Source organism: Triticum aestivum, chromosome 3B (genome assembly GCF_018294505.1).
Source record: "Triticum aestivum cultivar Chinese Spring chromosome 3B, IWGSC CS RefSeq v2.1, whole genome shotgun sequence".
Classification (NCBI taxonomy): Eukaryota; Viridiplantae; Streptophyta; class Magnoliopsida; order Poales; family Poaceae; genus Triticum; species Triticum aestivum.
In genome coordinates, this window is record NC_057801.1 from 835,127,800 (window position 1) to 835,144,265 (window position 16,466).

A 16,466-nucleotide genomic window follows, 5' to 3' on the forward strand; every position below is an offset into this window, starting at 1 on the left:
GAGAGTCGGCCCATGACTCCTCCCTCATCTCGCTAAAATTTTGTGCGGCATTTATTCTTTTATATCATTTTTGGAAATACATGCTCCTATCTGTGTGTACTGTAGAGATGTTGTCATATTTATATCTGTTGGATGAAGCTCACATCATAAGCAAGAAACGACCAGTGCATAGGTACATCAGATGCGTTTCTTTCCGTTCCAACACTGGGGCAGCAAATCTTTTGGAGCAAATCTATTAGAGTGTTATAGTTGTTTTGTACTTATATGAGGTGCTTTCTACAAATTTCACAGGATAGAGGCATTCAGCTTCCACCATGCAAGTACATATTTCATCCAGCGCCTCTGCTATCCCTGTTGCACCCGGAGTGCTCCATACTTTGGAGAGCTCCGGTTCTAATCCTGCCTATTGCAGTGGGCCTATTTTTTTATTTAGTGGAGTAGTGATAAAAAAGAAAATCCAGTTACCATTTTTTCTGAGACAATTCCACGAAGCTTTATTAATTCGTTATAATGTTCACAGGGACGGACGAAAGATTCCCTGGGTGCCCCAACCAAACATGGCGGCCAGCTTCCAGGGTAAGTGCATGCTTCGCTAAATTGTGAGCTTCAAAATTTGAGCTCCTACGTTCATGAACTATATTACAGAAAGTAAAGGAAAGAGAATGGCTTATAATCTCTTAGAAAATCTAGTTACCAAGACCGGAGTCGATACCGCATTCTACCACCAAACCAAGAAGTTTTTTTTTGAAGGGGCCAGGCCAAGAAGTTAATTTTGTCATGTATACATGCAAGCTTTATTTTACCTCGTTCAGACACTAAAATTCAATAAAAAGAGAAATTTCCGGAAGCTATTCAGTATGTTTCGACTTCACGGAAATTACCGAAAACTGGCCGGTTTCAAAAAATCTAGTTCGCAAAATAAAATCCATGACCCAGACTCAATCTAGTACAGCGGCAAGCTTATTTGCCGTGCCCCTATCAGATCCGTCTTTCACATCCATCATCCACCATAGATCCTAGCCGGAAGCCGGACATGGCCTTGTCTAGGCGCTGCTTGCCGACGTTGGAGAGGAGCTCAAAGAATGTGCAATATATTGCACATCTTTCCCCGCTCATCCTCCCAGCCACTCATCGTCACAATCTTCGGCTCCCAAACTATCGTGCGCTAAACTGAGTACACTATTATTTGGTGATCATATATTTATCAAGCCATGTATGTGTGAATCTCTGAATATATATATAGTCTCTGAAAATTTTGAATTGTTCACCATCCAAGACACATGCTTACAATCCATATTGACGTCTGACCTGAACTTAATTAGTTACAGATTTTGCCCATTGGATCATCAATCGCTACACATGTTTGCAAGAAGATAGATGTTTGGGAGGAACCTATGAGTTTATCGAGAATGTTCCTTCCCCTTCTTTTCATGGCCAAGTGTTATTACATGGCCCGACATGCTGGGCTCTATAGCTGGCGGCTGGCACCTCCCAGTCTAACCATCACCACCACTACCTGCTTGCCATGCAGTTCAAGGATGTATGTGAACAATCCACAGTACGTAAATCCATAGGGCACATTGTTATGAAAGGCGATGTCCAGGAGATCCCTTATACCTATCCGTGCCACAACCTCGCATTGTCCACCCCGTTGTACGGGGAACAAACCATGCAGAGACCCTTCCTGGTCGTGTCTGCCACCGCCTGAAGAAAGATCACCCTCCAGGCCTCCACGTGGAAGGAGGCCCCACAGCCACCGGCCACTGTAGACAGAGTTAAGACAGAAAACAAAAAGTGAGTCCAGTACTACACTCTTGCAATACTAAGGCCCTTTTTGTTTGGGCTTTTGCTTCTGCTTTTGCAGCTTTTTCACTTTGGCCAAAAAGCCATAAAAGCTCCTAAATAGGTGCTTTTAGAGCTTTCATGGCTTTCGGAGCTAAATATTGTTATATCGATTCATCAAAAACCAAAAGCTCCAAAAGTACCAATTTAGAAGTTTTTATGGCTTTTTGGCCAAAGTGAAAAAGCTGCAAAAGTAGAAGCAAAAGCCCAAACAAACAGGGCCTAAGAGCTAGACACTGCAAAACAAGGAGAATTCAAAATACATAAAAAGAACGATGCACAGTACTGCTATTTTGCATATACCAGTAAAAAAATGCATGCCCTTTGACCATATGCACCTCTTGAAAAATATGATATGTCACGACATAAGTAAAAAAGGTCGACGGTTCTTCCTTCATGATATTGTTTCTCTATTATTCAACCACCACATTTACAAATTCATCCAGTCGTTCTGCAACCAAGTAACAAAATGATATATTTTCAGAAAAGGAAGAACAAAAACATCGCGATGAAAACAATTTAATCGATGATCTTACGTACCAATGTCTGTTTTGTAGGAGTAGGGCTCCTTGGTGTAGGAGATATATCGTGTCTCTTCTGCTGATATGTACCCAGTTGCTTTTAGTTGGTGAACATGCTGGATCTTTCCCCACTCGGATTCCGAAGAGTTGGCATCTTGTAAGGATATCAGTTTGAGCAAGCTTATGTAGCATTGTACAATCAACTTCTCTAACTTTGAGTGCCGGAAGTAATCTGGGAGCACTTGAGCAGTCACATCCACCCATTCGATGCTCTTGAGTGATGGCAAATCTTCCAATACCTTTAGCCCTGGGCAGCTAACGATGTAAATATGCTGCAAATTTGGATTGTTGTAGATTCTCTCCAGTGTTCGGTTGTCAACTATGCGAAGCTCAACGAGTGAAGGGAAGTTGTGTATGGAGACCAGGTGCGAGAGGTTTCTTAGATCCAACTCCCGCAGTGCATTTGCATGATGTGCAAGTCCAGGAGGGAGATACTTGAGCTGACAATTGACAATTGTAAGCACCTCTAAAGTTGTCATAGCTGGGATTTGCTGCTCCCATTCCCACTCTGTCAGTCCCAACATCCCCTGAAACCCAAGTTTTCTCAGCTTGGGAAATGCAACAACAGCAGCACCACCAGAAAGTGTCTTATCTAGGCCGATGTCCCGACCACCAATTGAGGGCATGTGAAGACCATGACCGATATACTTGATGAATGGAGCTTGGTCAACCCAAAAATAGTCAAGAGAGGGGAGTTGGCCTAAGCCAGAAGGCAGCTCATAGCAAGCGTAACTTGATAGCTCAAGCCGCTTTAAGAAGGTAAAGACTGGCACCATTCTCATCCACTGGGGAAGTTTGTGTCCAAAGTATCCAATGATGGCAAGCTGTTCTATGCAGGTTGGAGGACAGAGATTACCCAAAACCTCCTCGATTCTCTCTTGCTCCCCATTGTTTTGCTCTTCCACCTCCCTATTCTGTGTAAATCCCAGGTTCAAAATTCTTAGGTGGGCTTTACTACTAAGTTTTGCTCTAGCGGCCACAGAACCAGAAGATGCCTTCTCCAAACTTTCTATGACAAGCATTGTGAGTCTCGACAAAGGCCCTAGTTCTTCCAGACTGGACCATACTTGATCTGTATTATCATCTGAATGAGTTGGAAACCCAGATATCATGACCAAATCTTCCAGCTTCCCAAATCCACGAGGAATTGATGCTATGTTGGTGCCAGCAAAGTTGATATACCTTAGCTTTCGCAGCTTCAAGATGCTATCTGGAACATGAGAAATTTTTACACAATCTGCAAGTTCGATGAACTGCATAAACATCAGATCACCTATTCCTTGTGGGATCCCAGATATGCTTGTACCTGCAAGTCCCAAGTACCTTAAATGTCTGAGGTTGCTTATCGAGTCAGGTAGCTCGACAACATTTACACCTTGTAGACTAAGTACTCGCAGGAGAGAAAGGTTGTTCCAAAAACCTTTTAAATCAACCCTGGGGCTTTCGAATAATATCAATGTTCGTAGAGAGGCTTGTTTGTGAAAAGCACCCCATTCGGTTACATTCTTTGATATGGACAGGTGCCGCAACTTGGAAGTACCTGAAGTAAAACTTGGATTATGCCCCTCCTCAACAAACAAACCTTCATGTTTCACTACAGACTGACTAAATGAGCGGATAACATCATGCATGGTGCATGCTTTTTGATCATAAAAACGATAATCCGGGTCTAGAAGATTCCGTGAGACTAATTGTTTGTAGTACTCAGCTCCCAGATCTTCTGGCTGTTTCATACTTGTGATATGTATGAAACCTTCAGCAATCCACATATTGACTATATCCGCACTCTTGATCAATACATCCTTAGGAAAGAGTGAATAATATAAAAGACATTGCTTCAAAACCTGTGGTAATTCCTCATAGCTCACATACACTGCTTGGTTGACATCATCGCTAATTGTAGTCATTGACCATGCGACATTACTACAAACATCAAGCCAATCACCTCTTGTTTTTCCCTTGCTGAGCAAAAGTCCTCCAACCACCTTAACTGCAAGTGGCAAACCATCACATCTTTCTATAATCTCCATCCCAATATCCTTTAATCCCTCAACAAGAGATTCGTCATTATCATTCAAAACAACCTGTTACAAAATTAGAATATTAGAGAGACAAATGGGATTGAGAGGCGGGGGTTTTGTAGAATAAAAACTACAAATATTTATTTGATGCATTGCCGCATAGCTCCACAGCTCTGGTGCTCATCATCCCTTGCTAACATTTTTTTGTCTACATAAGACGTATATATAGCTTTTTAAAATAGAAGATGAATATTCTACCTACAACATTAATTATGAGTATATAAGTTTGAGTTACAGACAACAAACAAAACATATAATTGTAAACCAAAACGATATTGGTTCCGTAGTTATCAACACCATGCATTATCCATCTGTGGGATAATACTACCACAATAATTTTCACTGATCTGCCACCTATGTGTAGGCCACATGGCAATCTATTTCGGCCACATGAGCAAGCTACTACATTATCGTAGTACAAGAGAAAATCGAACAAAACAAGACATGAAAAATCTAAAAAGAAATATACTAAGTATGGGTACTTTGGATCTTTTATGATATTTCTTTAATTTTTTTGCAAAATTATTATGATTTAGAAGCCTTACAAAAATTGAACGTATTTCAGTTTACATGAATGCTTAATATATCTTTTGAGGATATAGTTGATATGGCAAACACTTTGTCATTTGACTTGCATGTAGCTGCCATGTCGTTCAACTATAATGGTATTATCTCAAGGATGGAAGTGATTGGTATTAAGGGATGAACTCAACTTTTTCTGGATTTAGAGTCGGAGGCTGTAATCTAGTCTTTGGCAAGAGTTGAAGGTGGTGCATATATTGTTTCCAAAAAAGTCTCATCCTATATAGCTCAAACTTTTTTTGCGAGAAAACATTCGATCTATTCATCCTCAATCATGGTAGTACAACGAGCACAAAAATAAGAAAAACATACAAAGATCCGTAGACCACCAAGTGAGCCAAAGGCGCGCCGCCATCATATCACCCCTCCCTCGCCAGAGCCGGGCAAAACTTCTTATAATTGATGAACGGGAAGTCATTGTCGTGCTAAGGCCCCATAGGACCAGCGCAGCAGAACCACAAACGCAGCCGATGAAGAGTGGCGTAGATCGGAAGGACCCAACCTGAAGACACATAAATGTAGATGTACAATGACCAGATCCGAGTAAATCCACCGAGGACAGATCCGCCGGAGACACACCCCCACACGCCGTCCGACGATGCTAGACACCCCACCAGGACCGGCGCTAGCGGGGAGAACCTTATTTCTTCTTTAGGGAGCCACCGCCATCTCATCTTCCTGAGCAGGATACAAATCTTAACTAAACTTGAAGGGACATCTAAAAACTGAGCCCTCCCACCGGCAAGGGTCGGGATGCACCACACCACCATGGTCCTAAGGCCACCGGAGATGAGGCGGACCGGCGGCGGCGCCGACGGGAGGCGTAGAAAACCTAAACTTTTCTTTGGGGGGGGGGGGGAGGCAGCTGCGTGATCATGACGTCGTTGTGAGGATTGTTGACTAGCGAGAAACTGTTACTTCTTTAGCTAAGTTCAAAGAAGTTGGCCTCATAACTAATCATCCCAAAGACCCACAAGCATTTTGCTATTTCTTTGCAAAATTAAAGAAGTGCAATATTTCCCAATGCAAGCATCATTACGGAGGCATACATTTATATTTAAATCCTAATGTCAGGAGCAGGCATCTTGTTACCGGGCAGAAAAGGGAGTGTGGTTTTGTGTAGCTTGAGCTACACGGTACCCCTTATCTTAGCCATCCATTTTGGCATCAAGATCCGTACATGCACATTTGTCATTTTTGTTTCTCTCAAACGAAACAACGTATAAACTTCAATCTTTGCAGGACAACAAAACATTCTAATTACTATGCGGGAAAAAACTTTCAGATTTTTTCATGCATTTAAAATGCTAAATATTATTTTTTTTATCAGAAAAAAAATCCTCATTTTTTATATTTTTGTTGGTCCAAAAAATCTGAAAGTTTTTTCACACTTGGAGTTGTAAAGTTTGTTTGATCTGCAAAGTTTGAAGTCCATATGTTCTTTCATTTAAGAGAAACAAAAACGACAAATCTGCTTGTTGCAAGTTAGTTGAAGAGTACGGATCTCAAAGCAGCGTTGAATGGCTGTAGATAAGAGGTTCCATGTAGGACGACCTACAAAGGAGCTTTGTGGGCAGAAAATTCAGCTATAGCCTAGTAACCGTGAATCTTGGTAACCAACAAGAAGTCGCCATACGGAGCAAAAATTCTGAAATTTTGAATTTGGATGAATTTTGGTTGAATTTGAAAAGCATTTAAAAAAATCATACTAATTTTTTTCGGTAACCGCCCGATATTTTCTAGTTACCTCGGTAACAGGAAATCTGTATGCCCCATGAGTATTTTCTTTCATCTGGGATCTAAAACCTTCGTGATGAGTAACTGTTGTGAACCTTTGATGAATTAAAACGACTGGGCCATAAATCACCAGTTGTAGCTGGTGAAGTTGTTGGCAATCCTCGGAAGCCATTGCCAGTCAGATGGAAGCATTACATGAACCTCTCCAATTGGAGCCCCCCTAGATGCTTTTGGCGAACAACACTACCCCCTGCTAAGTCTGTAGATGCTTTACACCATGACGCAAGCGTTTATTAAGAGGTCACCAGACAAAAAATAGAAGATATTGAGCTCCACGATGACGCCCCACAGAGGGTAAGAACACAAAACACCATCACCGCTGGGTCTCGCCGACTAGATATGAGTTTCATCTGAAGCCCTAGCATGGGGCAAGGAGCCCACAACGGCTCCTCAAAAAGGGTCATGACACTCATAGGCATCGCCTCCATCAGCACCTGATAGCAGAGCATTCACTTAGGAACTCACTGATGCCATGGCGACGTACCTAAGCCATTGTGCCTACCCAAGGGTGAGCCCCACATGACTAGATCTAGGCCTCCAGATTCTAGGCTCACAACTACCGGCGGTAGCAACCTACCCAGTACTATACCTAGCCAAGTCCGACGCAAAAAACCCAAGTCCGGACCCGGCCCGACACAGTCATTAGGCCTGTTTTCTTGGCCCAAGCCCGGCCAGAACGCATAAAAGCGCGTCGGGCCTCAGGCCGGCCTGGCCTGCCCTTTAGAAAAATACGAAAACTATGGGCCCGGGCCCGACCCGGGAGCAGCGTCGGGCCAGATCTGGTTTTTTCGGGTCGGGTCGTTCGGGCCGGGCTGCCCATGACCAGGACTACCCAGTACCACCAGTCACCAGCCACCAATCCCCTCGCCATTCACACATCCAACGAATGTAGTCAGCGCAACAACCATATTGCTCGCTCGACACACCCTCTAAGGCAACCAATTCTGAGCATCACAACCTTGACGTTCGGATATCCGCGCAATTGCCGACAAGGTGCCAACACATAGCAGAACCAGCCGGCAAGCATGCGAAGTTTGAGATCCATCACTGTTGAAGAAGCTTGAAAAGTGCGAGTCACACCAGCGGTAGACCACTCTTCCCCGCAACAGCCTGGACTTCATGAAAGGCAACTTGCCCAACATGAATTCTTGAAAGAGTGGTGGACTGATACATCGCCATCGTATCTATATTTCTTTATTATTACATGTTATTATGGTATCAATCTTGGATGGTTTATACGCACTTATATATCATTTTGGACAACACTAACGCCCACATGTGTGATGCGAGCCAAACCCGCCCACACACCATATAACACACAGACCGCGTCATGTCACCGCATGCATGCATGTGGGAATCTTTTTGGATTTTTAGTTTTTAAAATGTTTTATCTCTTAACGAAAATCCGATTGAAGATCCATTTTCACCCTTAAATCTCTCACGACGAGATCTTCGAAACTAGATCTCATATCGATATATTTCGACAATTTTTTTGGGTTAAAAGTTGCCGAATCTATTGCACATGAATTGTCATGATGTTTACACTGAAGTTGCCATGATATGTTTCAGCTATTTTCTTCTACATTTAAAAGTAAATGTTGACATATTACAAAACAGAGAATTAAGAAACTAGACTTGCCATGAATCATAAACTAAAATTGCCATGATACATGCACTTAAAATTGCCATCGTTCATACAAAAAATAATTTTCATGGTCAAAGTATTGGAATTGCCATCATAAAAAAACTAAAACTGCCATGCTCTACAAACTAAAATGGCCACATGGCAACTTTAATTTAAGCACTATGTCAACTACAGTGTAAAAATCATGGCAACTTTTGGGCAAAATAAAATTTGTCGAAACATACCAACATGGGGTCTAGTTTTGAAGATCTCGTCAAGACGGATTTAATGGTGAAAACGGATTTTTAACTCGATTTTTTAATTAGGAGATAAAACATTTTTAAGTCGAAAACCAAAAAGATTCCTGTTGATGTCATCCGTTCATACGTGGCAAAATGAGTGATGATGGAGGCGTGTGGGCGATGTGCAAGATGCCATAGTGTGGGCGTTAGTTTTTTCTATCATTTTTAGGGACTAACCTATTAACCTAGTGCCCAGTGCCAGTTGCTATATTTTTTTAATTTGTGTTTTGCTTTTCAGGAAATCAATAACAAACAGAGTCCAAACAAAGAAAAAAAATTGGATTAACTTTTCCTAGACCAGAAGAGCCCCTAGAAAGTTTGGGAGAAGAGATGAAGGGCCACGAGGGAGCGACAAGCTCGGGAGGGGCGCCCCCCAGGATTGTGGGCACCTCGTGGCACATCTTTACCTAATTATGCCTCTATAAATTCTCAAATATTCCCATTATACTAAAGAGCCATCCAAAATACTTTTTCCGTCGCCGCAAATTCCTATTCTTACGAGATCCCATCTCGAGGCATGTTCCGGCACTGTGCCGGAGGGGGATTCGATCACGGAGGGCTTCTACATCAACCTTGTTGTTCTTCCGATGATGTGTGAGTAGTTTACCTTATATCTACGGGTCCATAGCTAGTTTAGATGGCTTCTTCTCTCTCTTTGATCTTCAATACAATGTTTTCCTCGATTTTCTTGGAGATCTATTCAATGTAATCTTCTTTCGCGGTGTGTTTGTTGGGATCCGATTAATTGTGGGTTTATGATCAGATTACCCATGAATATTATTTGAATTTTTTCTGAATTCTTATATGCATGATTATTATAGCTATGTATTGCTCTCTGATCTATCCGTTTGGTTTGGCCAACTAGATTGATATATCTTTCAATGAGAGATGTGATTTGCAATGGGTTCAATCTTGCGGTGCTCAATTCTGGTGATAGAAAGGGACATGCCATGTATTTGTATTGTTGCCATTAAGGGGAAAACGACGGGGTTTATTCATATTGCTTGGATTTACATTGCCTACATCATGTCATCTTGCTTAAGGCGTTACTCTGTTCTTTGTGAACTTAATACTCTAGGTGCATGCTGAATAGTGGTCGATTTTTGGAGTAATAGTAGTAGATGCAGGCAGGAGTCGATCTACTTGTCTCGGACGTGATGCCTATATACATGATCATTGCCTTGGATATCGTCATAATGATGTGCTTTACTATCAATTGCCCAACAGTTATTTCTTTACCCACAGTATGTTTTTTGTTCGAGAGAGAAGCCTCTAGTGAAAACTATGCCCCCCGGGTCTATCTTTGTCATATATAAGATCCAAAAAATACCTTGCTGCAATTTATTTATCGTTATTTTATTTTGTGTTTTGCTTATCTATCTACCATTATCAGACTTGATCCTTGCAATTAACTGCCGAGGGGATTGACAACCCCCTTTTTCACGTTGGGTGAAAGTATTTGATTTTTGTGTGTAAGTGTTGTTCATGAGGTATTATATGGTTCTCCTACTAGATTGATAACTTTGGTTCGAGGGAAATACTTATCTCTACTGTAGTGCATGATCCTCTCCTCTTTGAGAAAATCCCAACGCAACTCACAAGTAGCATGGACACAACCATGCCATCATTGGCCTCTCAATATCCGAATGTGGGAAAACTAGGGAGGTTGACCGCCCCCTTCAGTTGAGGGCACAATAGACCACTAGCCCAACATGCGCCATCGTGACACCCCTGGGTGCACCCCATCTAGACATGGGCAAACTAGGTAGGCATGTCTTCATCATGCCGCAGAATGAGGGCATCTCCAGTCGTTGGCCCCCCAGGGGGCGTCTAAAAGCGCCGCCTGGGGGTGAGCCGGCGCAAAAAATGGCCCTGGGGGCGAGTCGGTCCCCAGCCATCGGCCCCCATGGCCGCCCCCAGGCGCGTATTAAAAAAAAGAAGGGTCGTTCGGCGAAGTTATGATAAAAAATAGTTAAATTTCGGCTAAACATGGCAAATTTCGGCGAAATTCGCGCATTTTCATTACATTAACCTAATCTAAAAAAGAAAGGGGCTGAAGTCGTCGCCGCCATCGTCGTCGTCGGCCTTCTCCTCCTTGACTGGGCGGCCCTGAGTCCCCACCCCGTTGGCCCGGCGCGCATGTCCGGCGGCACCGGGATGTTCGCCTGGAACAGGAGCCAGGACTCCTGTTCGCGGAGCGAACGGCGGCCGAAGCCGTTGGCCGCCGCCTCGTCTCCGGGGAAGCGTTCTGCCATGGCGACGGCGGGGCTGGGCGGGCTCGGGAGAGGTAGAGGGAGGGGCTGGGCGGCGGCGCTCGGGAGAGGCAGGGAGAGGGAGGGGCTAGACGGCAGCGAGGGGCGGGGCTGGTGTGGGCACAGGCGAGTGGAGGCCGCCGGCTTTTATAGCCGGGCCGCGCCCGTGTGTACGCGTGTGAGGAAGGGGAGGCGTCGGCGCGCCGTCCCGTGAAGCGCCGCCCGTGAGGAATCAATGGCAAGGTGACCGGCGACAGCCTTGCCATTGATTCCCCGCGGGAACCGAGGCCGTTGGGGGAAGACGAGACGCCGAGTCGCTGACGCGGCTGGCCCGCGTCTTTTTCGCGTCAGAACAGCTTGTTCCGGCACCCCCGGGCGCCCCCAGCGCGCCGGGTTCGGGCTGGGTCCACCGGCGCTGTTTTCGGCCCAAACGGCGAAAATCGGGCTCCTAGGGGCACGACTGGGCCATTTTTTCGGCGCCGGCGCGAAAAAATCGCCTGGGGAGGTCTTCCTGGGGACGCGGCTGGAGATGCCCTGCCCCCGAGCATCGTCACACCATCAACGACGGCCAGGATCCCCCGCTACAGCTAAAAGCCACACACAAAACACATCCAAGGGGATTGTAACGACCACCAGTAGGGACCCCGTCTCCATCGTCCGCTATACTGGTTTCACTAGATGCATCCTCCAGCGGCGACATGAGGGAGAATGCGGAGAGGACAAGAGAGGATAGGAGAGGAGGTGGACTTTGGAGCAGCCGTCCGTGTCGCCTAGGGAGAGCAATGCCAAATGCCAATTTCTTCATGGACTCATCCAGCATACGTTCAAAATCAATATATTGGAGATTCTTGTTCAAAGACGGTATATCACAACTCCCCAAGTATTACTAAGTAGAGAAAAGCAATTCTACCATGCACGGGATATCCTGTGCATGAAATCCACTGTCCGTGGACGCTTTGAGATTCAAGCTATTTATTGGACTGTTTTTGGAATTTGTCTCATTTCAAAGCGTTACATTGTTTGTTTTTTTCATTCCAGAGTGTATCTTAATGGTTCATCGTGCATCAGTAAACCGATCCAGAACAAGTGCATTATTTTTATTGGTACACAATGAAACATAAAAAAAACGAATGCACATTTTGAAATGAGATAGATTTTGACAACAACCAAAAAAGTAGAATGAATCTCAAAGCAACCACGAATTATGGACCAACTATATTACTAAGTATCTATGTTGCTTAGGAGATATAATCCAGATATGAATGGTCCATGTGCATAGGAGAGGACTGCTAATGGGGATGCTGTAGCTACAGTCGTGGAGTCATTGTGAGAGCAGTACTTGCAGGCAAGGGGAGGAGGAAAAACTTGCAGTAATCGTGGTTGATATGCTCATTACAATGCAAAATGTGGCAAACAGAACCCCAAAAAAAGGAATTGTCACTAGTGTCCCGTGAGTTTTATACTGTATTTTTCTTCAAACTACAAAACCACCATGGTACACATGGGCCACAAATTTACAAATCTAGTTGGTCTAGCTTTGAGATCTGTCCTTGCATTAGCACTTGTTTTTCTATCCATGTCGAAAATCAGTATATATATATTTTTCTGAAACGCCGGGGGAAAACTGCCCACCTGCATTTTTAATTATAAAACGGCAAGGCAGCGAATTTGATAAGCATAGATAGAGTCCCAAGGGATCCTTGACTTAAAATATTGTTCTTCAAATATACTTACTCTAACTACAAGTTAGACCTCATTTTAGTATGTTGGCTTCAGTTTGCAAGTAACTGTCCTTTTCAGTGTTATAAACAAACATATTTGATGAAATAATGTTTATTATTTACTTCTTTGAAAGGACGATTTCGGTTACTTTGGTAATCTATATCGATATCTATACCTACTAATAAAGCAAGGTGCGTTTCGGCAATTTTTTCATCGTTCACCGTCGAAAAGAGTTTTTTTTGTCCGAGGTGGTACTAAATTCTTATGCGTTTGTCTGCTAGAAAAAAAGCTTTTCCAGAATTTTGTAGTTGGGCCACGCGTTGTGGCCCAGCGAAGCCAGCCCACTTATTTTCTGCCCATGCAGCTGGAAGAATTCTATTTTCCGCATAGGGCGACAAAATGGTCGGATCTTCGAACAGGACAACCAATAATGGGCTGGCCCAGTTTTTTTGTTTTCTGTGTTTTATTTCTACTTTTATTCTCCTTCCCGTATCTCCTTTTTTACTTCTAAAGTTTATTTTTCTTATAGAATATATTTCATAAATTGAAAATTCTCAAAAAACTTTCAGAATATTTTTTTGGAAAATGTTAATAATCCCAAAATTATTTTGTTATTTGAAAAATATTTGGAACATGAAAAAAGCTTTCCATTTCTCAATTTTTATTATTACTTTGTAAAATTGTTCAAGATTTCTAAAACAGAAAATGTCATTTTAAAAAATGCTCGAAAATCGACAAATGTTTAATCGGTTCACCGCCGAAAAGAGTATTTTTCTATCCAAGGTGGTACTAAATTCTTATGCGTTTCTCTGCTAAAAAAAGGTTTTTCCAGAATTTCATACGTCGGCCATGTGCAGTGGCCCAGCAAAGCCAGCCCAGTTATTTTTCAGCTCATGCACCTATAAATATACTATTTTAGGCACAGGGCGGCAAATAGTCAGAGCTTCGACAGGAAAACCAATAATGGGCTGCGCATTTATTCATTTTCTGTGTTTTACTTCTACTTTTATTCTGGATCCCGTATCTCTTTTTTCCCTGTCAAAGTTTATTTTTCTTATATAATTTATTGCATAAATTCAAAATTCTCAAAAAATGTTCAGAGTGTCAAAAGAAATTAAATTTTGGAATGTGTGAAGAATCCCAAAAGCTGGTTCTTATTTTGAAAAATATTCTGAAGTTGAAGAAAGCTTCCCAATTTTTTCAAATTTTTATTGTTTGTAAAATTGTTTGAGATTTCTAAAAAGAAAATGGCATTTTAGAAAATGCTCCAAATTCGAAAAAATATTCTTGGTTTACTGAAATTTTCACAATTCAAAATAATTTTCACGTATAAAAGATACACATTTTCAAAAAATGTTATGAATTTTCAATACAAGTTCTGGTTTTCGAACAAAATGTGCACAAATTTAAATAATGTCCTTGATTTTATAAAAAAAGTTGGTGTTTTCAAAAAAATATTTGTGAATGTTAAAAGATGTTCCTGTTTCAAATTTCGTTATATTTTCCTGAAAGTGTACATAATTTTTAAAAACCTGTTCAGCATTTAGAAAATGGTTCATGTTTCCTACAATATTCAGAAACTTCATACCTTCAAATCTCCTTGATTGAAAGGAAAAGACGATTGAATAATTCATGGGCCTTCTCTGGCGTACGTTGACGTAACAAAACTCTTAAATCGCCTTGATTAATGAATGGAAAAATAGCGGATTGATTACTTCACACCCGGCGAAACCGAGAAGCTAAATGTTCCTTTTCACGTCCACACAGGGTTTTGCTTGCACATATAATTCTCACTAACTTTAAATGCATATTATTTTTTCTCCCGTTGCAACGCACGGGCATATGTGCTAGTATATAGAATTGAAGACTTTCCGCAAAAAAAAATAGGATTGAAGACAAGGTTATATTATTACCAGCAGAAAAAGGGATGAGGTTATATTATTTCAATAGGGTAAAACATCTAAATGATCAATATATACCAATTCTTTATTGTTACTCCTTACGTCTGGTTTTATTAGGTGTTATCTTATTTTGTGACAAAGTTAGACCATAAAGTTAAGTAAGAAAATATAACCGATATGTCACAAAAATTATACCTCGGGGAAACCTCTTTCAAACACAAATCCAGTCGTTTAATATCTGTAGCATATACTTGATATGTTGTTAATTATATAGATGGTTAAAATTTGACACAAATACTAGGGGACCAAAAACCTGGCTTCAGGGAGTATTATGATATTGCTAAAATGATAGAGAAAACTAAAGGACACGGAGGTATTATTGTTTGTGTTGTTCACAGAAGCATTTGTTGTCTCCGTGTTTTTACTCTAAACTTTGTTTGCCTCTCCTAACTTGCAATATGCTTGAAAGGTTAAGGTTCTTGATGCTGACCTGTTTCTTAAGCAGGTTCCAAACGTCTTCTCCCACTAGCTTGTCAACTCGGTGGAGGTGATGTGCTTTCATCATATTAGCAACTTCAATATTTCTTGTGGTCACCAATACCCAGCTCCCCGAAGCACCATCATTGAGCGGGACTCTAAGTAGCTCATTCCACACCTTAGGGCTCCACACATCATCCATCACCAACAATAATTTCTTTTGCTTCACTGCTAGATTCAAAGCACTCTCCAGCTGGGCCTTGTTGTCAGGAAGGTCACTTTGGTTACCTCCAACAGCATATGAGACGGTTCTTAGGACTGTCATCTCGTTGACCTCTTTATTGTTATTCACACTCAGCCAAATCCTCTTATGGAAGTGATCCTTCACCATAGTGTCATTGAAAACCATCCTAGCAAGGGTAGTTTTGCCTATCCCACCAGCACCAGTGCTGGCAACAACAGGAAACCTGTCACTGCTTGATCCAGCACGAATCTCTTCCTTGTTGACTAGAATATCAACAAGCTTTCTTGTATCTTCCTTGATCTTCTCTCCAACAACATCAGATAGGATGATGCCCGATCCAGTTGTGCGGTTGCTTTTGATAAAAGAACTGTCAACTCTATCAATAGAGTTGCTTGCCGAAGAGTTGATTGCTTGGGAGATGAATGCATAGCGAGTGCTCCTCTTCTCAATGTCCAGCAACCGTTGGTTGAGCGCTTGGATTTTCTTCCCAATCTTGTGTGCAGCGACGGGGTTGTGGAAGCATAACAACATTGGGATGTTCCAGCATCCAGAAGGAGCTTTGGATGCATCCTCTCCCTCCATGATCTGGCAGAGGTCAAGTATGTTGTCGGCGTCGTACATGACATCCTTGAGCTCCCCGACCCACTCCTCTGCACCCGAGTCAGGGTTGTGGATGCGCCTCCTTTCAGCGTCGGCCGTGATGCGACTGAGATCACCGAGCGTAGCCTCGAGCTTGGTGATCTCGCCAGGTACGCCCAGGAGCATCTCTAACTCAGTCTTTGCCATACCTACTAGGATGATAGCCAGCTTGGCCGCGAAAGCATCCAGGACGGCCACCATGATGAAGAAATCAAGTAGCCAAAGCCCAAATGAGAGGAGAGCAAGGTTTCAGAAGGCAAGTGTATGCTATGATTCCCCGATGTACTACGGCTTTGTAGAAAACAGAAAGTTGACCAGTGTGGTTTGAGTGCGAGCAAAGGAAGGTGCCGCTTGTCCTAATTTATCGGGAGTACCTAGAACTCATCTAGATGAGATATAATTTGGTCTCATTCACTTTGAAA

The 16,466-nt window shown here is 42.5% G+C and overlaps 1 protein-coding gene across 1 annotated transcript; it reads right to left on the reverse strand.

Moving 5' to 3' along the window:
* Positions 1 to 2,164: 2,164 nt before the first annotated feature.
* LOC123066964 (putative disease resistance protein RGA3) lies at positions 2,165 to 16,258 on the reverse strand. Its single transcript, XM_044489935.1, has 3 exons — positions 15,175 to 16,258; positions 2,383 to 4,507; positions 2,165 to 2,293 (listed from the first exon to the last, which is right to left on the reverse strand). Exons 1-3 carry the CDS (start codon positions 16,243 to 16,245, stop codon positions 2,256 to 2,258), a joined length of 3,234 nt encoding a protein of 1,077 aa, XP_044345870.1. The 5' UTR covers positions 16,246 to 16,258; the 3' UTR covers positions 2,165 to 2,255.
* Between the last annotated feature and the right edge of the window lie 208 nt (positions 16,259 to 16,466).

Excerpts from the sequence above, each read along its gene's own strand:
- LOC123066964 (XM_044489935.1), bottom strand. The coding sequence starts at position 16,245 with ATGGTGGCCGTCCTGGATGCTTTCGCGGCCAAGCTGGCTATCATCCTA. Across the intron at positions 4,508-15,174 it reads GGAACCTGCTTAAGAAACAG|GTTGTTTTGAATGATAATGA; the intron begins GTCAGCATCAAG and ends ATTTTGTAACAG. Across the intron at positions 2,294-2,382 it reads CTCCTACAAAACAGACATTG|AACGACTGGATGAATTTGTA; the intron begins GTACGTAAGATC and ends ACTTGGTTGCAG.